Raw genomic sequence first — 22,874 nt, 5'->3', positions numbered from 1 at the left:
TATTTACCATTCTGTTCGTTAAAACTCTACCATCAGGGATGTTCACTTGTACAATAAAGCACATAAGTAAAGGCTTAGACTTTGGGTGATGTACTATAGAGCATGCCTTTTGTGGTGGCCATGGGAGTAAGAGTGACATGAATGGAATTTTTATAACAGTTTATTTTATTAAAAAAATAACGGTTTTGTTATTGATGTTATGATTATCTCCTTTTTTTACTGGGCATGGTAATAAAATGGTCATATTTTCTGTCACCACCAAACAACCCATCATATTTTCATGATAATCTTTATAATATTTTGGGCCAGGAAAGAGACATAGTCTCCTTCTGTTGCTATGGAGTATTCATTTCAGAACTGAGAGGAGAAACTCTAGGCTGTTACCCTACGGTGCCTCACTGCATGAGCAAACCTACAGTTAGTGCCTAGTGCCCTATGGGATTGTCTCTGGTCTGTGCTGTTAAACCAGCAACAGATGTTAATTTCATTTTTCTTATTTAGGTATTGAGAGCTCATAAATGGTAAATATGTTTGGCTAATGCCCTTTGAAGGAGTATTTTAAAGAATGGATTTGTTGTTGTTTTAAGGGACATATAGCTACATATTTGCATGATACAAGTTGGTAGCCCCCTTAGAACTGAAGTTCTCAGAGCTCCTATTAGTAATTTCTCTCCTGTCATAAGGTAACATCAGAAAACAGGCTGTACTTGTTAATACTGCAACAGTTATTACCACAGGCTCAAATTCAAAAGATTTGGTAACAGTTAGGGGTAGGTTTCTGGCCTCTGGTTATGAGAAATCATTTTGTATCTTCATGGGATCTAGCAATATAAATCTCAAGTATAGCATTTGCTCACAAAGTAGATTGAGTACTTTTCCAGTGTATGGAAATTATAGAAATCTTTCTAATGTTCCTTTAACTTTAAAGCAATAGCTTGCTATTTATTTCCGCCAGACATATATGCATGTATAAATGTCGATGTATTTCCAGATATATATAATGTGCACGTTTATATGACTTTATAAAGCATTAAGGTACTAGGACAGAGAAATAATATAATTTTGAGATGAATAACCACCTTACTGAAATGCCTCGAAAAGTCAGACACAATTAAGAGTAAGATAATACATCCTAAGTCATGTGTTGATTACATCTGAGCAAGGTTTAGACTCAGGCATGTAAAAAAAAAAAGCTGCATGTAAAGCTCTATGGGACTTGGAACTTTTATAGGACCAAACCAAACCAAATCTTTGCCATCGAGTTGATTCCGACTCATAGCGACCCTATAGGTCAGAGTAGAATTGCCCTGTAGGGTTCCCAAGGAGCACCTGGTGAATTTGGACAGCCAACCTTTTGGTTAGCAGCTACCAAAGCTCTTATCCACTGTGCCACCAGGGTTTCCAATAGGTCAGATAATATATATTTTGATACTGTCTCTCTCTATATTATACAAATGGGCTCACAAGGTGTCAGCATATTGATTTCCCTCCCCTCACCCCCCCTTCCCCCACCTGTCCCGAGTATTCACATTTAATTATCTTCCACTCACAAATGGCTGGCTGATCTGTGTCACCATCTTGAGGTAGTGAGGGAGCTGTCCCCCTCATCACTTTTTTTTTCCCGACTTTTGAAGATTAAACACTTCTCCCTGATGGCCCCCTTCTCCCTCTCTATTTTAGTTTGTCCCCCTAGTTGCCTGCGGAAAATATATGTGCTTGTCACTTGTTCTTTTTTATACCCTTCCCTCTCTTCTGCCTTTCCTCGTCTCTTTCCCTGACTTCACTCAATTCAAAGACTTAAAACATCAGAGAAAAATATTTCTAATTATGCATCTTGATAAAAATAAACAACACCTATATTTCAAATTATATTCAGCTATAATAAGTGGTTCCATTAACCTCTAAAGTACTTGATAGTTTCCATAAATGTCTTTTAAAAGCAATACAAAATCATTCAGAATCTCGTTATCACAGATTTACATTTAATTACCATCATTTAAGGCCTAACTTGGAAACCCTGGTGGCGTAGTGGTTAAGTGCTACAGCTGCTAACCAAAGGGTGGGCAGTTCGAATCCACCAGGCGCTCCTTGGAAACTCTGTGGGGCAGTTCTACTCTGTCCTATGGGGTCACTATGAGTGGGAATCGACTCAACGGCACTGGGTTTGGTTTGGTTTGGTTTTAAGGCCTATCTTAAATATTTTTATTCTATTATTTAATTTTTGCTTGCTGGTCATCAAAGGTGCAAGGTTATGTTGATCTCTCACTTTTTCATTTAAAACATTCAGCAATTCAGGCTTATATGGGCTCCTACTGTAGTGAGTGTTTCAAAGCATCTTTGTCATGGGAAAATACATTGAGTACCAAACATTTACCTTAGCAATGAATATAGAGACACGTTCTAAAAAGGAGAAGCAAATGAAGAAGAACGTAAGCCATTTGTGTAAGGTGGGAACTGCCAGTGTGCATTATACCTATGCATTAAAAATTTTAATTATTTATGAGTGCATACACTCCTTGGCAGCAAACTCAGATCTCTTGGCTCCTGTTGACCCTGAGTTCCCTGGATTCTCCTGATTTTTCACTTCTAAACTCATGTATATGGTACAGCCCACCTTGCACTCAGGGGGTTGGGGGTCTTTTTTAGGACTGCCATGTTACTGATAGCATACAAGTCCTTTAAAATATGTAGCAAGAAGATTATCATTTTTCCTAATTTTAAACAGTATCTGGGAAGGAAAAGTAGCTTTTGACTTGGGGTTTGAAAACATCCAGTCTCAATATAAGCCATGTGTATTAAATAATAAAATTGAGCTTGTCCACTATCTCTTGTGAGACAACAGAAGAGCTACAGGGCAGACTTGAGCCAGAATGTTCAAGGGGAAAGGAACGTATAACACGTCTCCATTTTGTGTTCTATATTTAATAAGTTCAATTCAGCACCTTACTGAGTTCAACATTTTTCTAAGTAGTGGTGGCGGCGGTGGGGTGGGGGGGCACAAAACATTTATAAGTATAATCCTTATAATCGGGGGAGAGTGTAACACTTCATTGAAACATTATCATAAGTAAGCATTTCTGGGTCCAAGTAAATGAAATAGATTGAGTGTTTTAGGAAGAGTCAAAAAAGAACAGTTGCCATGGAGTCTGTTGCTCATGCGTTTCAGAATAGAGCTGTACTCCATGGGGTTTTCAGTGGCTGGGATCTTTTTGGAAGTAGATCTCCAGGCCTTTCTTCTGAGGTGCTTCTGGGCAGACTCAAACCACCAGCCTTTCAACTAGTAGCCCTGCATGTAGTCAGGGACGCCTGAGAGAGGGGTGAGGCCCATCAATTTATGTCCTTGTTAACTTTCAAAAGAGGCAACACCCACAGGGTGGACTAAATGACAATAAATGTAAATTTGGGCAGAATTGACTATTTCATGGAATGTATCGTGTGGTCGGTCTGATTTTACCGTTTAAGGAGTTCTGATTATTAAAAAAAAATGAAAGGAGTCACATTCCTGAGAGAATGATGCGCAAGCCTTGTATTCACCTTTGGGTGGGCTCCAGGGTATTTTAATCTCAAGCTACAAGGAGATGAGGAGTTTAGCAACCACTGGTCTCATTTACTTCTTCCAGTTTGTGGATTTCAAAGTAGTGGGCCTACAAATGCTCACATACACACCCCCAGAGCCTTCCCCTCACCCATGGGTGTGTGCACTGCCATCAGCGGGCCAAATATTTCACTAATTTTTTTCTTTACCAGGGAGAGAGGAACAGGTAAAGGAATAAGCCGTCAGGACAAATGCCCTTTGCTTCTTACCCCTTAAGTGAGAGCATTATTGCTGGAGGCCACCCCTGTGATTGTGGAGTTGGGGAGCCTGACAGCCCTTGGCTCTAAGGCTTCCGTGGCTGGTGCAAGAACAAGCTCTTGGGGAATTGCCTCTTCACCTCCTCCATGTGGGAAGGCTGCAAGGGCTGGAGACCCCCTCTGTTGGAAGAACCTCCATCTTGCTCTGATCCCCCGTTGCCTTTTCTCTGCTTGGAGGAGCCAAGCAGAGGAAGCACTGATCCCATTTCTTCAGAGGCAAAAAGGATGCCATCTTGCACAGCCATTTCAGCTCTGAGTTCACTTTCTCTGAGCCAGGTGTGCTTGGCCCCTTAACAGTCCCTCATATGAACTGGTTTCAGTCTTCCTTTGACTTCCTTCTGAACCACCTCCAGACTGGCCTTGTCCCTTTTACGGAAGGTGTGTGACCTGGCCAATGCAGTGGACTCCGAATTTGAGTTAACACAGGAACCCGAGACCACAGGTGCTATTTGCTTCTCTTTCTGCCACCGTCGCTCCTGGAGCTTACTGCCAGCTAAACCTTCAAAGCCTTCTTCACACCGACATATGTTAGGCCAAGACATCCTGAGCTCGGGGTTTTAAAATTGCATTTTAACTTAAGTGGACCTTACCTTTACCACATTTTTATGCAGATAACACGTGCCTTCTTCGTTTGTTTGCCAACCACTCCCTCCCCACCTTCCTCGAGGTATTTTCATAAGTGCCAATATGCCAATTTCTTGTACATGTTGCTGTAAAAAATTAGCATAGCGAGCTTACAAAAATACCTCCCGGGGGAGGGCACAGTTGGTAGACGAGTGTAGGTGGTGCGCATTATTTACGTAAAAATACTCTATAACTATTAGATTTCAGCTGTTGTGATTCTGTCTATATTTGCAACTTCTTAGGATGCCTTCAAGCCCTGACTTCTGTCATCTACAAAAATAATAAGCAGGTTGTCTGTGTTCCCATTCCAGGCAGATTAGAGACTACCATTATTGTGAACACCCTTCCCTGGTGAACAGAAATCTCTTAATCATTTTCATATAACTAGCCCTGGTAGTTGCAGTGATTAAGCACTCAGCTGCTAACTGAAAGGTTGGTTCAAACCCATCAACCACCCCACGAGAGAAAGATGTGGCATTACAGCCTTGGAAAACCCTATAGGGCAGTTTTACTCTACACTTTTTTTATGAGTCAGAATCGACTCAACAGCAACAGGGTTTTTTTAGTGTCCAGTTTACATTTGTCCACAAGTATATGAGAACCTCTCCCCTTATACCCAAAACACCAAAACCCATTCCCATCAAGTTGATTACAACTCATAGCAACCTTATAGGACAGAGTAGAACTGCCCGTAGGGTTTCCTAGGCTGTAATCTTTACGGAAACAGACTGCCAAGTCTTTCTCCCCTGATGCAGCTGGTAAGTGCAGACCGCCGACCTTTCAGTTAACAGCTAAGCTCTTAACCACCGTGCCACCAGGGCTCCTTTTCCCCCCATATTTAGAGAATATTCACACGGTTTGAATCTAATATGCTTCTGCGACTGACAGTGTCACCCAATTTGTGTTCTCCAAATCCCTGTTGGCTCCTGGCACTCTTTATTCCTCTCCTAGTCCTCATTCATGTTGGTTCATGTCATGACGGAACCTAGAATTTGTCCTCAGAGGGCTAGCAAGCTCCCGGCTCTAAGACTTCCACCATCTGCCATCTAACTCCTACTTAAACTTTGTAGAGCATCTGCTTCTATTGAGTCCTCTGTCATGTGTCCACTGCTTGTGACTCCTTGGCCTTGCCTGCAGTGGCCTGTGGGTATTGTCTGCACAACTGTTTTCAGAGCTGTCAAATATCACGGCATCCTTATATTTTTGCTCTGTGTTTTGCACTGAACATTTCCTCCTGCTATTGTTACAGATCCTGCTGCTATTATTATGTTTTTATGTATGTATTTTCACACCCTTCCATCTTTGTGCAGGAGCCCTGGTAGCGCAGTGGGTAAGTGCTCAGCTGGTAACTGAAAGGTTGGCAGTGCAAAGGCACTAGCTGCACCGTAAGAGAAAGATGTAGCTCTCTGCTTCCATAAGGAGCACAGCCTTGGAACCCCATGGGGCAGTCCTACTCTGTCCTATAGGGTCAGTATAAGTTGGAATTGACTTGGCGGCACACAGCAACAACAAAATCTCTGTGCGTTGTGTTTGGGTATCCACATTGATCTCAGGATTATTTATGATTTGACTCTGGTGCCTTGTTGAACCTTTTTTTGCTTTGTTTTTACAGCTCTCAGGGATAGTGTCATCTAGTACAATACTGATAGAGCCCTGCTTTCCAGAGCCACTCATCAAACTAATCATTGGTGTCACATCTTCATAGCTCATAGCGACCCTGTAGGACATAGTAGAACTGCCCCGTAGAGCTTCCAAGGAGCACCTGGCGGACTTGAACTGCCGACCCTTGGGTAGCAGCTGTAGCACTTAACCACTACAGCGGGTTTTGTTTGGGATCACATCCTCAGGAGTATTTGAGTGTTGCAAATGGTTAACATGCTCAGCTTCTAACCGGAATGTTGGTGGTTTGAATCCACCCAGAAACACTGCAGAAGAAAGGCCTGGCAATCTACTTCAAAAAATCACCCACTGAAAACCCTGTGGAGCACAATTCTGCTTTGACACACATGGGGTTGCCATGAGTCAGAATTTGTTTTTTGTTATTTTTTTATCAGATCTCCTGGCTTTGAAAACCTCTGTGGCTTTTAAGGCCACACTTACCCCATGTTTCCTGCTCGCACTGTCCTCCTCTCCTTCCTTCTTGAAACTTTGCTCTGCCTTCCTGCACAAGCAGCCCACAAACAACCCCTCACTTGTGCTCCAGATGTCAGACTCCTAAGGTTATCCCTGATGCTTTCACACTGTTCTGCTCCTGTGGATACCTGTGTGGAAGTATCCACAGTCTTCAAAACACAAGCCATGGCAGACACCAAACAAGGTACAACATAGTTGCCTTCAACAGTGCAGAAGAACAATGTGTAGTTTCTGGCAAATGGTAGTATGCCATCTACTGATGGGTATCCTTGGGAAAGCAGGAGAATATTCCCTTAAATTGTCTTTAAATTTATGAACTCTAGCCAGTGGAGGGACCTACTTGGTCTTCCTTGCAGCTTTCTTTTGCAGTCACAGGAGCCCTTGGCTGGCACCCTGTGTTGCCACCATGTCTCTTAGCTCCAGTGGTTGAACTCACCACACAACAATCATTTATTCTCTCTCGTGCACTAAAAAACCAGTATAGATTACGCCAATCTACTTTTTAAAACCACAAGACACGTGATTTGAAATAATCGCGGGTTAAGAAATGCAACCATCTTCAAAGCTTTATTGCCATGCATCCAGAGCGTGTCAGCACAGGTAATAGGGAACAGTGAGGACCCAGCAAATTTACTTGCACCTGAAAAGATACACAGCACATATCTGAGAATCAGATCACAGAGAATTCAAAAGCCATAGCACACCAATGCCTGGAAGGCCAACCTACCTTACTTGCTTCCCTTATCTCCTCTCACTACTGTGTCAGTAGGATCTGGTCACTTGTCCCTGGCAGCTTGGGTAAGTTAGCAGCATTTGCTGAGATGGTAGGAGGCCCTGCATCTCAAATCTTCAGAATCTTTTCGGGAGGAACATTGGGACTGATGCCTGTGTTCTCATTACTTTGTCTCATTTATGGGTATTTTTGTAAATCTTTTCTCCAAAGAATGAATGGAAAAACTTTGGTGGTATAGTAGTTAGGTGTACAGACTCCGGGGGCAAGCTGCCTGCAGTCCCTCTCAGCTCTTACAGCACTTACAGCTATGTGACCTTAAGAGAGCTGTTCAACCTCTCTGAACCTCAGATTTTTCAACTGTAGAATAGGATAATAATAGTACCTCCCTTATAGCGTTGTTGTGAGGGTTAAATAACGTGGTGCAGATAAAGTGCTTGTGTGTCTGGTCATTATTGTGATGGGACGGGGATTCTGTGTGAGGATAGCTGCATTTGAAGTGGGTCCACCTGCCATGTCCCAGTTGCTGTTCTAGTCCACCTTCTTATCTAATGACTCATTTAATTCTCACAACTCCCCTGTCAAGCAAGTACTGTGGTAGCACCCATTTTTACAGATGAGGAAACCAAGGCACAGAGACATTAAGTGACTGGACTAATACCTCAGAGCTTGTAAGTGGGGGACCTGAGATTCCAAGCTAGAAAGCTTGATTTCAAGGTCTGGAGTCTTACCCTTAAACGAAGAGGAATGTTTTGAAGAAAATAAACTTCAAGTGTTTTATTTAAAACAGTTCTTCTCAGGCCTGAGCGTAAACCAGCAGACCCTGGAGGACTCATTCAAACACAGACTACTGGTCCCATCCCCAGAGTTTGTGATTCTAGAGGTCTAGGGTGGACACAAATACTTGCTTTTCTAACATGTTCCCAGGTGATACTGATGCTGCTGGTCCAGGGACCACACTTTGAGAATCAGTGATTCAAAACATTGATTAAAAAAATAATGTAATCTTGGTTGTCATCTAGCTCATGGATTATTTTACTTGGCAGAATTTACTTACTTGTTCTTACTGTTCTGTAAAAGCCATAATTGAAATGATGACTTTCAGGGTAACTCTAATTTCTCTTAGTCATTACAGTGTCGGGGCATCAATTCATCATAAGGGTTTCAGAAAAAAGCAAACAGAATGCCTCTTGTTTTCTTTTTGAGGAAGAACGTGCAGGTGACATAAACATTACCACCCTATATGTGATTTAAAGGAAATGATAATGTAATGTTGAGCAAGCAATGTTATTATAGTCCCTAACAGCAGCATCTCACCCGTCCCCCCATACACAGGCACACTGCTTTCTCTTTGAAATTCTCTTTGAAATATTCCAGATCTCTTTACACTCATAATCGATCCCAATCAGTCTGTCATCAATCGGAAGATATTTAAGAAATCATGCCTCTACTTTGGAACACAGGTTTTATTTACGTAATTATAAAATAAAAAGGAGTTAGGATGCCCATCTTCCAAAGAAAAAAATCTTTCAAGAATCTGTGGTCAGAAATCTGAGCATGCATTAGCAGAATTTTGTCCCAAAGTTTATTAGTGTTTACCTGAAACCAGGAAAGGTAGCATTATTAGTAGGAGATAACTGTTCTGGCTTGATAAATTCTTATTAGGAATTTTGCCAAAGAAGTTGACACACCCTAGGGAGTTGGGTAGAGGGCAGTGATGGTTAAGTGGTAGAATTCTCACCTTCCATGCCAGAGACCCAGGTTTGATTCCTGGCCAGTGCACCTCATGTGCAGCCACCACCCAAATGTCAGCGGAGGCTTGTGTGTTGCTGTGATGCTGAACAAGTTTCAGCGGAGCTTCCAGACTGAGACAGACAAGGAAGAAAGGCCTGGTGATTTACTCCCAAAAATCAGCCAATGGATCACAACAGTCTAATCTTGTACTCAAGGTCACCCGATGGCAACTAACAGCAACAACAACAGAGAGTTGGATTCTGTGACCCAAAACTCATTTTGTGGGGCACTCATCCTGGGGAGACGTGTAGGAGCCACCTCTCCTCCCTCCTGAGATTCACCAAGCCTGTACCACAGTGGATCCTGTGACCTTCACCTGTATAAAGTGAGGGCTCAGCTTTAAAGTGGGAACTTAATAGATAGCCTTCTGCTGTGTTTTCAGACACTCCCATCTGGACCTATGGTGAGGGCAGGCACGTCATTCCTACCACCCACCACCACGTATCCCATGCCTGCCATCAACGCCCCCTGCAGGCGAACACATCTCAGCCCAAGGTGCGCCCCTGGTATGCTGCTAAGGCCCCACTGTTTAGTAACGTTCCGCGTCTATTTGATTGTCTTTTTGCTACTGTGCTGTTTCTTTCTTTCTTTTTTTTTTTTGCAATGACACTGAGTGGCCTCCTGTATTATTTCTTTCAGCCAGTAATGTTAAAGTAGAGACTCAGAGTGATGAAGAGAATGGGCGTGCCTGTGAAATGAATGGGGAAGAATGTGCGGAGGATTTACGAATGCTTGATGCCTCAGGAGAGAAAATGAATGGCTCCCACAGTGACCAAGGCAGCAAAGCTTTGTCAGGAGTTGGAGGCATTCGACTTCCTAACGGAAAACTAAAGTGTGATATCTGTGGGATCATTTGCATCGGTCCCAATGTGCTCATGGTTCACAAAAGAAGCCACACTGGTAAGGCCTGGCATAGTTTTTCCTTTAGTGTCCTGGAAAAGGTCCCCGGGGGTGTCGAAGGAGGCAAATACCCTGTTTTAGTGGAGTGTTTTTGAGCATATTTCAAATTGACTGATAGGACCACAGTTGCAAATGATGGACTCCAAGGGGGGAGGTGTATCATTCTTATCTTGGAACAACATTTAAAAGAGCCTCTAAACATGTGCCAACTCTACCCTGTAAATTAAAGCAATAGCTGAAAGGGAACCTTAACAGCATCTCGTGCAAGTCCCGATATTAGAGATCAAGGACTGATATTGTACGTGCTAAATAGCTTCAGCTACACTCTTTGTGTTCCATGTGGTAAGTGGCCCACTCTTACGAAAGCAAAACAAAACCAGACAAACGCATTGAAAGATCACAATTTACTACTCAGAGAAGCCATTAGGAAAAATATACATTTCAATTAAACTCAAACTAACAAGGCTTGGCTTTTGGAAACATTGGGGAATTATGGAATAGCAGCATAATTTAGTTTTCTAGAAAGAGTTCAGATCAGCTTTCAGAATGCCTTACCCTCGAATTTGGAGGGTTGGATCACTATAGGGTAGACCCAGCTGACCCACATTCTGCCCTGTTCAGTGCGTCCCTAACAGCATGTCAGTTGAACAGTCAGATACTTTTCCAGGAGAACTGCTGAGTCAGCACCACTAACGGTGCCAAAGACTCTTAGAAATGAAATATTAATGGGACAAACTTTACCTTTAATTGTAAGCATGTGGTTTCTTTTGAGTTGAACAGAAACGACTCTTCTTTCTATGGAAAGGAGCCCTAAAGATTGGCAAAGGATGACACACTCAGTAACACTAATGGTCACTGAAACTATGAATTTAAAACGTATAATCCCTGATTCGTGGCTGCCTGTGAGATGGCATGAGTAGATCCTAATAAAGCTAGTTTCTGCCACCACAGTACCCAAGAAGGGAGAAAAAAAAAAAAAAAACTAGATAAAAAGCATACTTTAGAGACTCAAAAGATTTTATAAGAGACCTCAGGGATGTGAGGAAGAAGACTGGGAAATCATAGCCTCGTGTTATTTTTACTTGGGGTAAAACAAATGTTATGTTTATCAAAAATGGCGCAGGAATTCAGAAAATCCATTGAGGAAAACCAGCTGGGTTATCAGAAAATACAGATATTTTTGCAGTTGTAATTTTTATGTTTGCATCAGGGCAGTTTCTAAAACAATGACCTTCATTTGCAGTCTACCTGGAACATAGGAACATAACATTTACCATGAAAAATTAACTTCTAAAATTAAACAAACTTTGCTTTTCGTAGTGTGCCCCCTGAATCTTCCAATTACCCATTGAAATAGATCCATCACCCCCAGCCCTAACTAAAGCTTTAGAAGAGTGATCACATTCTCACCTTTTGTAATGATGTGGAAATTAAAGTGAAAATAGGATACCCTGTGACAGACACCTCACAGAAGGCGCTGGAACCCGTTTTCATACCTTCCTGATGAAGGAATAAACCTCACAAATGAATTACTTCCCTGCTAATTCATGTAAAGCCTGACCATACCGTGAAAATTCTCTTAAATAAATATTTGATAAATGAATCAAATTCTGGCATACTAAATTTCCAAAATATAATGACTGCCTGACCTGATAAAAAGAATAATTACCTTTAATGAATAAGCCTGTCAGGGACAGATATGCTGAGGAGCACCCGCTGGGTGCTGCCTGCTTCTCTCACACAGCAGCAGAATGCCCAGTACTTGCCAATATGCTTCATTCTGCCACTTACAGAATGAGGAAATTCCAGGTACCTCTGAGGTACCTCTCAGCAATTTTACCGTTCCTGCCTCGATTTTTCCTTAAAATACAATTTGAGAAACCAAAACCTGAGACAGTGAACTCGTGGATGGTCTTTCTAGGGCATTTCCACCTATGTAAATATAGGGATCACAGGTAGATAGAGAAAGACATTGGCCAAGCTAGATTTGAATAAACAGAAGTGCTCGAGATGGTTTTATCTCCCTGGGATCTGAGTGGAGTATGTTAGGGAGGGGATGATTGCCTCACCACCGACCCCTTCCATGAGCTCTCTACGTGTAAAACGTTGCTAAAGTAGCACTTCTGAAACTAAAAAAAAAAAAAAATGAACGGGCATGTAAATCACTGGGGGTCTGGTAGAAATGCTGAGTCTGACTCAGACTCTGGGGAGAGGCCTGAGGAGGCAAACCTCACCGCTGCCTGGGGATGCTGCCGGCATGTGATCTCGTTAGGGAAGTGCAGTTGAGTAGTGGACCGTGAATCGTGCCATTGCAGGTCGGCCCATCATTTGGGAGCTTAGCTGTGATCTAGCCTGTTACCCAGGGAAGAAGCTAAGCCTCACACCGTGGCGTTGCTTCTCTTCCGTCAGCCTATAGGGTGGCCCTTCACACCAGTTCCCCAGTTCCTTCCCTGATAACCTGCTGGGATCTCAGTGCCATCTACAGCCAGTAAACCCTTCCCACTGCACACATCGCCACCCTGACGAAGTGCTGTGCTCCTGGCACTGTTTTCTAAGTGGGTCATTGACACCACCTAGCTTGGCTGCTCAGTGTAATTGTAGAGCCTCCCCTGCCCAAAGGGAAAGGTGATCTGCGTGAAATGCAGAGAAAAAACCGCCATGCAAATATAACATTTTATTATCCCAAACGATGGGTTTTTTTTAAATAATGAAGTTTTTTTTTAAGCAAACTATGGTTATTCTGTGTGGTCCAAGGTTCATGAGCACTGTGCCTGCCCCGTCCCTGTCTGCCAGGTAAAGCGTATCACAGCAGGCTCATGGGGGTACGGTGCCAGGGGCAGTCACAGGAGACCCGAGTACATTCTTGCAGTTTGGATTTAGTTTTTTGCATTCTGCTTCCCATGTACCCTCAGAAATCTTATTTGATGGAGACATGTGTGAAGACCCATCTTTTTTTACCCAATGTAGTTATTAAAAGTGGCTCAAATATTCTTAGAGCGGGTCCCCTGACATGGCAGCTATGTAGAGTCACTGGGATTAAAAACTAAAATTGGAATTAATAATCTTAAACTCCTCACCCCAGTTCAATAAAAGTAAATAAAACCTTGGCAAAGCTGTATCCTCCTTAGCTCCAGTCAGCAAGCCGTTCTCCAACAGAAGGCAATCAGCACTGCCCAAAGAAGAAGACAAGGAGCTGGGCCTGGGTTCCGTCGTACAGCTCCAAGGACAGGCCCACTTGTCTGGCAGCACCTCTCAGAGGAAGCTCACTTGAGTAGAGCACTCCTTTGTAACTTTAGCGAAGGCTCTATTCAGGAGTCCCCGTGCCCTATGGTACATATTCATGTCAGCACAGGCAATCAGAAGCAAACAGATTTCCAGTAAACCTTGCCAGCAGGGATAAAGACGCAGCACAGCAGGACACAACAGGAACCATTTAGTCAAATTAGAAGACAGAATTTACTCTCTAAGAAAGGGCTGCGTTCCTTCTTTCCTGCCCTGTTCTGTGAAAGGCGGACATGGCTACGATAATCTGTCCTTTGCAGAGATGCTGTTCCCACTGCGTGGTCCCTCTAGTCCTTCAGACCTGGAAGAAGCATGGTGCTCTAGTACCTTACCCCTATATGAAGGGGTGCTCACACAGACTAGGTCTGGGTTCACTAGCTCTGAGCCATACCAAAAAAAAATCTGTGTCACCAGGAGCGCCCCACATCCTTATCATAAGTCTTTTCACGACATATTCTCCAACTGACTGTCTTTCCCATTGGCCTGAGGTTCATTCCCACACATTTGAGAGCCAGGGGCTGGAGACATATTTCATTTTGCCCTGTCCAAGTCTCCCTGCACACAGTGGTCGCCCTGTTTTATTTTTCCTTTTGGCCACTTAAAGCTAAACACACCTGCTCACACACATGCAAACCAATGAAAGTGTTTCTAATGAATAATTAAGTGATTTCTCTCCATTGAAAGCTCCTTAGGGTTACCTGATTGCCAGCTGTTTTAATCTCCCTATCCGATGTCAGCCACATGTATGCACTTGTAACTCAGAGATTTAGTTAGTTGGCTAGTTAGTTAGCTGGTTAGTTAGTTTAGTTAGCTGGTTTTTCTAACCTGCTTTCTCTCTGCTCAGCCAAATTTATTGCAGCCAGGGATTTGTGGAAATACCAAATATATCCTAGTATATATATATATCAGTATCCCTCCAATTGGTCTATTATTGAATATTATTGTAAATTAGTCTCAACTTTTACAGTAGTACACCTATCCTGCCCACTTTTTAAAAAATGAGGATAATTATGAAATTTAGGTGCCAAAGTAGACTTTTAAAATCTGGTGTAGATTTTAATAGTACCAGATGAGCTTCTACTTAATAATTTCTTAATAAATGCTGTCTTATTTCCCATAATCGTGCTAACTGGGAAAATTGTTAAATATACGTTTTAACCTGTTCTTCTCTCTTAGGAAAAATTGTCACTATAAAGTACATTTTCATGGTGTCTCAACACCAGAAACGGTGGTCACATATCCCTCTTCCTCTAAATAAAGCGCTTGTTTTCCAAAAAAAAAAAAACTTTAATATTTACTTAAAACAAGTGCATGACTCTCTTGAGGGAGAGTTAAAGGAAATGCTTGCTGGCTTAGATTCCAAGAGTTAGGAGGCTACAATAGGACGATAGTATCTTTCTTTTTCTAAGATACGCGCTTATTCCTTTGTTAGGTCCAGAACGTAGGAACATGAGCTACCACACACACCAGAGGTTCCAACATTTTCTTAGCTACAAAATTCAATAGTACCAGCCCTGAAAGAATTCCTTAATAATAAGCTAAATTGCCTTTTTTTTTTAGAGTATTTGTACTGGAAATAGGATGGATATAGGCAAACAATAGCTTAAAGGTTTTAGGATTTGTGAGGAAAGAAAAAGCATGAAACCTCAATGCAACTTGGTTTTCCTGTCCTGCCCCAGGGAGATTCGGGACTTTTATTTGGAAGCTGCCCGAGCTTCCTTCACAGTATCTTAACTTCTCATTTTATTCAATCTTTCTCTCTCTCTCTCACCCTCATCTTCCCTCTCTGTCTCTTTCCTGATTTGCCTGCTTAGGGACAGACAGGTAATGGAGAAGAAATTGAAAGGGAAAATACAGGGAAAATGTAAATGAAAAGAAGTTATTATAACTGTTATAATGAAGTGCCTTTCATTTAAATATAAGAATGTAACGCTGAAATGAACTTGTGATCCTGAAATGCATTTTTAATGAGTTTCCTTTTTATTTTGCTGCTTCAGTGGCAGATTTTAAAGACCCTTTGAAAAAAGCCACATTAAAAACTCCACCAAATGCCACAACACGCAAAATTGGATATTGGTTTATTCCAAAACTGCTGATCAGGAAGAGTGGCTCTTCATCACAAAATGTTGCAGTCACTTTATTTAAATGAGTTTGAATTTGCATTGTGATGTGCCATTCTGATTTAGGGAAAAAAAAATTAGATTTTCAGATCAAATTGACCCAACCAGTGAAGCGTTAAGAAGCTGGCAGGTTTAGTCTGAAAGCCTCATGTTCTATCAAACCTGCAGCCGGTGGAAGTCACAGAGCACCAGTGGGAACAACTTTCTCACTGAGATCCCCTCTTGTTCCCCTGTTAGAGTTTTGTCCTCACACTCCTCTCCCTCTCCTCCTCGCAGGAGAACGTCCTTTCCACTGTAATCAGTGCGGCGCCTCTTTCACTCAGAAAGGCAATCTCCTGCGCCACATCAAGTTGCATTCAGGAGAGAAGCCCTTCAAGTGCCACCTCTGCAACTACGCGTGCCGCCGGAGGGACGCCCTCACGGGCCACCTGAGGACCCACTCCGGTAGGTCCCCTCGGCGTCCTGGGTCCTGGGCGGCCCCGCTTTGCCAGGGCGGGGGCCCGGTCTTGTGTGTTGGGTACGTGGACACTGTCCTTATTGGCCAGCCTCAAAGCTCCGCCCCAGGATGGAGTACTCCATCCGGTATTGTCCATCGTTTACTTTGAAAGGCTCTCTGGGTGGTGCACATGGCTAATACACTCGGCTGCTAACTGAAGGGCTAGAGGTTCGAGTCCACCCAGAGGCAGCCCAGAACAAAGGCCTGATGGACCTACTCCCAAAAAATCAGCCACTGGAAGCCCTGTGGAACACAGTTCTACTCTGACACACATGGGGTTGTCATGAGTCAGAATTGACTCAACAGCAACTGTTTTTTACTGGTGACATTAACATTGCTGCCCCACGCTCACCCCTAATATGCTCTGCTTTTCCCAGTAAACCAGAGGAAAGGGGTGGGGAAATGTACACACGCGCGCACACACATACACACACTCACTCCCTCTCTCACACATGCGCACCAGGAAGCCCCACTTTAAGCAGAATATTTAAAAAGAGCTCCCCCATCCAATTTTGTCAGTTAAGTGGGTTTTTTAAAGGATTTCACCAGCCATACTTTTTACTGGGTGCGCTGCTGATGCTCACAAAGTTCCCAAATAAGTTTCTTCATGTAGGTTGTTAAACTGCACTGATTGCTGCCTTTTGCAGAGCAGCTTTAACAGTGGTAATAGAGACATTTCCTTTGCAAAGACGAAAGATAGGGTTGATGATGGCCCTCGGTTATCTGCCCTTATTGGGTGTGAACCAGTTAACTGAGGCTTGTTCCCCTGGACTGTGGCTCTTAGGACAGAAACTAGTCGAGGCCTTTGTTGGGAAGGCCAGTTTGGGGCTGTTGCCTGACTTGGGACGACAGCACTTCTCTCTGAGTGAGATTTTAACCCATATCTCACACCCTTCAGAGGTCACAGAGAGACCGTAATTTGCATAAATGCTCAGTAATTCTCGAAACTCTCCCAACCTATGATGCTAATCCACCTTTTAATTCAGTTAAACCTTCTGCTTCCTAAGAAATCTCCCTCAGTATTTCCTTATCAAATTAGCCCTCATCATCTCACACTTTAGAGGAAGAGCGATTCTTGGCTAACCTTCTATGTGTGTGTTTGCCTGTGGTGTGGTCTGCGTGATAGGACACCACAGGTATTTTTCACAACCCTCAGTCAATGATATTTGAGGAGGTGCACTCCACAGAGGATTGGGAAGCTGGAAGATTGCTAGGGCACATCCTCCTACCCTCACAGAACTCACAGCCCCGGTCATCTGGTCAACCCACTTCTGCCGAGCACCTGCTGTGAGCAAGGTGCTATGGGAGACAAGAGTGCCTTAGTGCCTTCCCTCCAGAGCTCGTCACCCACAGGAGAACCTAACAAGGAAGAACCTTTCCCCAGGAGGGCAGGAGCTCTGAGTTCCTTTGAGAGAGGTTTGCACGGGCTCCATCCATCTCTTGCCCAGAAAACGATGAGTATATTTAATAGTTGGGGTTTTAGAGGGCTCTTCATCTTGTTCATCTCTTGGTCACGTGTTACTGAGCACCTCAGGGAACTCATTCTTCAGTGGGGAAGACAGGTATAAACAAATAAAGCCATATGTGTTACAAGGGCTACAACTGAAGTGTCTGAGGGCTGGAGGAAGCATGAGGGAGGGACAACAGGTGTGAGGAGAGACTTGCAGTGGAAGGAGGGGCTTGGGTACATGCTGAAAGGTAAGTTTCTGAAGTTTACCTTTAGAGAAGCTCCAGATGAATGAGTAATTTCTTAAGTGATCCTAGAAAGAGGTGTGGTACAAATTCTTGTAAGTATTGGCGAGAACTTTGCCTTTCTCCTAGTGAGTACTACCTGTAGGGGTTCCTTAGACTATTGGAGACAAGATGGAGGGGAGTCATAGAGAGGTCCTATAAGCATGAGTTCTGTCATGGGTGCCCAGCCAGGCCATCTTCTCTCAATTCCCATCTCCTTCTTGCTATTAAACATGGAGGAGCCTTCCATAAATGTTGTTCATTAGAAACTCATGATGATTGGGTGATCTTCTTAAAATCATCCAAGCTAAGGATCTGGCCTTCCTATAGAGCAAGGAAGGACAGTGAAGCGAGAAATGCTACATCTCCATCACGGTCAGTGCATGTCCTCAAGGCTGGGGAAGGGCTTGCTGCAGGTGGGCAGGGAGAACAGATAGCTCTCCCAAAATGGAATGATGACAACAGGACAGGGAGCATGTTTAAATGCCTGTGTGTTAATAATGGTGAATACGCGTAGTTGTCCTGCCTAGTGGTGAAGGTGGGGTGAGGGAACTAGACCCTTACAGGCTTCAGGTGTGATGATTCTATAGTATGTGTCCACTGCCTAATAAATGATCTGGGAATGGGGAGAGAAATTTCACATGTGTCACTTGTAAGGTCTCAAGTAGACGTAAACTTAATTGACTGTGTTCAAGCTGGCAGGAAGCACAGCTTCCCATGTAGGCAGAAAACACAAATACTTGTTCATTTAAAGTGATGTCACTCTCTTTTCTTTCCTCTTATGAAATTAGCGACAGCTAGTGCCATAACTATGATTTAATGTTATTCTGGCAGCATGCCTGCTTATTCCATTCAAGGCATGTTGGCATCCTTCCCTAAGTATGACTAATTACTTGAGTAATTATATATAGCTGGTGAGTAATACTATAGTGAGAAAACCATTCTGGACCCGGGGTGGTGGTGATTCTGACATCTTAAAGTGACGTTGACACCATGCTCTTCGAAAAAACGGTGCTTTGGGTTCTACAAAATGACTTCACTAGGATCAGATGAAGATTCTAGCCTTTGTCTGGCAAACTTAGATGTGGCCACAGTCTATTCCATCGTGGCCTGGCCACTTCCCTCATCCATTAAGAAACATGACCGATCTCTCCACTTTCCCTGCCAACTGGTTGTAGCCTAAGGTTCCAGAGACTAACACATTAGTGGTGATATAGCTGTAAAATTTGCCCTATACTGATTACAAGAATGACTTGGCTGATATTGCATGGTCTACAGAGAGGGGATCCACTTTCTTCACTGCTTTCTTTGGAAGTTGCAAGCTCAACTGGAGATGTTCTTTCTTGCAGAATTATTAGGCTATACTTTAAGATACACTTCAGTTCTATTGCTTGTAGTGAACATGTTTCTTATATTCCGAGATAAAATCAATCATTTAGTCAGAAAATGGATATTCAGACATCATGCCATTTATAGGAACCCTGGTGGTGCAGTGGTTAAAGCACTCAGCTGCTAACCAAAAGGTTGGCAGTTTGAACCCATCAGTTGCTCCATGGGAGAAAAATGTAGCAGCCTGCTTCCGTAAAGATTGTTGCCTTGGAAACCCTATGGGGCATTTCTACTCTGTCCTGTAGGGTCACTATGAGTCAGAGCTGACTTGACAGCAGTGCCATTTGTACAGATAGGTGATTTTGATCATAGGATTTAGTGAAGTTAAAACTTTTCCAAGAAAGGACATTGAGAGACTCTCTGGATTCTATTAATTTCTAAAAGCAGAACCCAATAAAATGTGCAGTTTTAGGCAACATCCTATATTTTCACATTATTTCCTGGTGTTGGGAGTGCATCACTGTCTGTAGATAAGGAAAGATCCCTTTCTTCCTCTATTAAATGTTCCAGAAGTCCAATTTTGGTTTTCATATTAGCCTTCTTAAACGATAGCTTCTTTTCACCTAGGAAAGAGATTTAACTGACATAAGCATTGGCTAAGCCATTTTTGGATGATTTTGACTTTTCTATAATACTTGGAAAAATTTAAAATCAACATAAGAAGAAAGTAGAAGACAGCCCTGGTCTTAGGGTAGAAGTTTATATCACTTATACAAGTGATGGAAACCCTGGTGGCATAGTGGTTAAGTGCTATGGCTGCTAACCAAAAGGTTGGCAGTTCGAATCCGCCAGGCGCTCCTTGGAAGCTCGATGGGGCAGTTCTACTCTGTCCTATAGGGTCACTATGAGTCGGAATCGACTCAACGGCACAGGGTTTCGTTTTTGGTTTGGTATACAAGTGATTGAAAATGCTTTATCCGTTTCATTTCCTGCAGCGTTATCTATGTATATCTTTATACTTAGGGATAATATGAATTCCTAGCTAGTCCTCACCACATGACAAAATTCAGGAGGAGCTGAGTCACAGAACTGCACTGTCCAGTACACTAGCCAATAGCCATGTGTGGTATTTAAACTTACATTTTAATCAATTAAAACTAAACCAAAGTAAAAATTCAGTTTCTTAGTGGCACTAGCCACATTTCAGGTACTCAATAGCTGCACATGTCTGGTGGCTACCATATTGAACAGCACAGTGGCTACCATATCGCATAGCATAGAGGTAGAGAACATTTCTATCATTACAGTAAGTTCTGTCTGACAGGGCTGATCTAGATTATGTCATCAAAAAGGTCCTTGCTGAGACAGCGTAGCTTGTCCAAGTTAGAACAAGAAAATACATTTTGGAAATAAAATGTTCATTGCATTAAAGCGTATTAACCCTCCATGGTCTCTTAGAGAGCACATTATTCCTTTCTAACACTGAATCTGAAGTCACACTGGTTGCGTGAGATCTAGTACCAGTGCTCTACCAGGCCTGGCCCCAGTGTGAACCTGGACCCCAGGCCTACTTTAGAGGGGAATCTGAACGAATCCAGCAGACACAAGTCTCCACCCAGCTGTTCAACATCCACATTTTAATACTCTAGTGGTTATTTCCTCTGGTTAAAAGACAGGCCTCAGTGACTTAGTATGAGAGCATCCGATAGTCATTAGTCAGTACAGTGGACAAATAAAGATGAAACCAGACTCACCTGGGTTCTCAGTGCAATCAAGGAACCCCCTGGGCGTTAATATTTTTGAATTCAGTCACTTTGACCAAGTCCATAATGCTTTTAGCTCTCAAGAGTAGAGTTTTTTTTTGTTTTTGTTTTTTACTTTTTTGGTAATAACTGTATTGCATGCATTCCCATGACACATAAGGCCGACATTTAATTGGGGTCTTGAACTCAATTGTGTTTTCTGCAGTTGGTAAACCTCACAAATGTGGATATTGTGGCCGAAGCTATAAACAGCGAAGCTCTTTAGAGGAACATAAAGAGCGCTGCCACAACTACTTGCAAAGCATGGGCCTTCCAGGCACGCTGTACCCAGGTAAGCGCGGAGAGCTCGCAGAGACCCTGGAGCTGGCTCTCCCTCTCCAGCAGGCGGGTGAAGAGGGCCCTCCGCACAGGGCTTTGGCAGCAGAACCAGAGGCCTGCCTCGCCGCCACCGCTGGGATGACGGAGGGACATTTTTGGCACAGGTTCATGAGGAGCACGTGTTGCTTCCCCGCTTTGTAAGTCCTCCTCTGGCCAGTTCTCGCCTCACTCAAGAGAGCTTGGCTTTGTGACCGCTCCCTCTTGTAATCTGAGGAAACTTCTGAGGTAGTGATGACCCTCAAAAGCTTTTGGGTTATTTTTTTTTTTTTTTGCCTTTTTTTTTTTTTTTTGAAACCCTGGAGTATTGATTGCTTCTTTGTGCTTAGTAATCAGAAAAGATGTGAAATCTTGTTTTAAAACTTCTTTCACAAAGCTGATCAAATTACACACCTTCAGGCTGTGTTTTTCTTCATCAGTTCAGACCAAGGGCACAGTACCCGTAACTGCTTAGCACATGAGGTTGAAGCTTGTTGAAGGAGCTGCGTGTTTTATGTACATTTTGGTACATTTTGACCCTGACAGTCAATAGTATTGAGGCTGTCAAATGACTAACAAAAGATTGCTTTTTTCCTCTGAGCACCAATGAGGCTTGGTTGTATATTGCATAACGAGATAGCACTTGACTCTAATCTTAGATAATGTAAAGTGAAAGATGTACATAAAGTGCTGAAGGAGGCTGGATTTACTCAGAGGGATGGCGGTTAATTAAAAAAAAAAAAGTGCCTTTCTAAGTTTTTAAGAGATAAGGAATTTATAAATAGCTCCACTGAAGGTAACTTCTTTCAAAACACAATGCATTACCAAACCGTAGACAGGCCCATAAAATAAGCAATACCGGAGAGGAACATGCTCCTTAGAACAATCAATTATATGAGATCAAAAGGGCAACATTTGCCCAAAAGCAACGATAAGAAGATAGGAAGGGGTAGAAAATCAGGAAGAAAGGAAACGGGGGAACGTAGGATAGAAATGGGGAGAGTGTTAACAGATTGTGGGGAATGCACCCTATGTCATGGAACACTTTATGTACAAACTATCAAATGGGAACCTAATTTGCTTTGTAAACTTTCACCTAATGCGCGTGCGCGCACACACACACACACACACACACACACACACACAAAAAAAAAAAACACAATTCACTCAGCAGTACTGCTGGAAGAATCATCACTGGACCTGGGGTAGAAGTTAAATTCACAGTTGAGAATTTATTAAGCCTCATCCAGCTTTCTGACTTGAATAGATTGTTCATAAAGGAAAATTTGTCAGAGCACACTTAGATTATTAAAGGCAGATGAGAACAAAGAGAAAAGAATGGTTAGAATGGAGCCCTAAATATTGGTTCCCATGAGTCTTGGCATCCAGAGGCAGTGTGTTATGTAGCCAGAGCTCTGGGGTCTGGTGGTGGTGCTTCCACCATCAGCTGTGAGTTGGGAGCTGACAGTTGATTTCTCTGGGCCTTAGTCTTCTCATCTGTGAAATGATAAGACTCATTAAATTATCATTTCTTCTACTTAAAAGTCTAAGTGAGTGTTTCTAGAATGGAAAGGTTTCAGAGGTGAGTGGAAGAGGAAAAACTGACTATAAAAGAAAATATAGTTGGACGGTGGGTAAGAGCTATGGTTGGTAACCAAAAGGTTGGCAGTTCAAATCCACCAGCCACTCCTTGGAAACTCTGAGGGGCAGTTCTACTCTGTCCTGTAGGGTCACTATGAGTCAGAATCGACTTGACGGCAATGGGT

The 22,874-nt window shown here is 42.9% G+C and overlaps 1 protein-coding gene across 31 annotated transcripts in view; it reads left to right on the top strand.

The window, feature by feature from the left end:
• Window positions 1-22,874, top strand: part of IKZF1 (IKAROS family zinc finger 1) — a 108,919-nt gene that overhangs the window by 67,148 nt on the left and 18,897 nt on the right. For 14 of the 31 annotated variants that reach the window (XM_064290216.1, XM_064290214.1, XM_064290217.1 and 11 more), the window contains 3 exons: window positions 9,773-10,033; window positions 15,712-15,879; window positions 20,960-21,085. In XM_064290216.1, coding sequence (XP_064146286.1) covers window positions 9,773-10,033; window positions 15,712-15,879; window positions 20,960-21,085 — 555 coding nt within the window. Of the gene's footprint in view, window positions 1-9,515; window positions 9,640-9,772; window positions 10,034-15,711; window positions 15,880-20,959; window positions 21,086-22,874 lie in introns of those variants that run through there. The other 17 variants (XM_064290220.1, XM_064290222.1, XM_064290218.1 and 14 more) reach the window with 7 other exon arrangements.

The sequence above is a fragment of the Loxodonta africana genome, chromosome 8 (assembly GCF_030014295.1).
Source record: "Loxodonta africana isolate mLoxAfr1 chromosome 8, mLoxAfr1.hap2, whole genome shotgun sequence".
NCBI lineage: Eukaryota > Metazoa > Chordata > Mammalia > Proboscidea > Elephantidae > Loxodonta > Loxodonta africana.
Note: the sequence above shows the minus strand (reverse complement) of the source record. Positions and strands in the feature narration are given on the sequence as shown.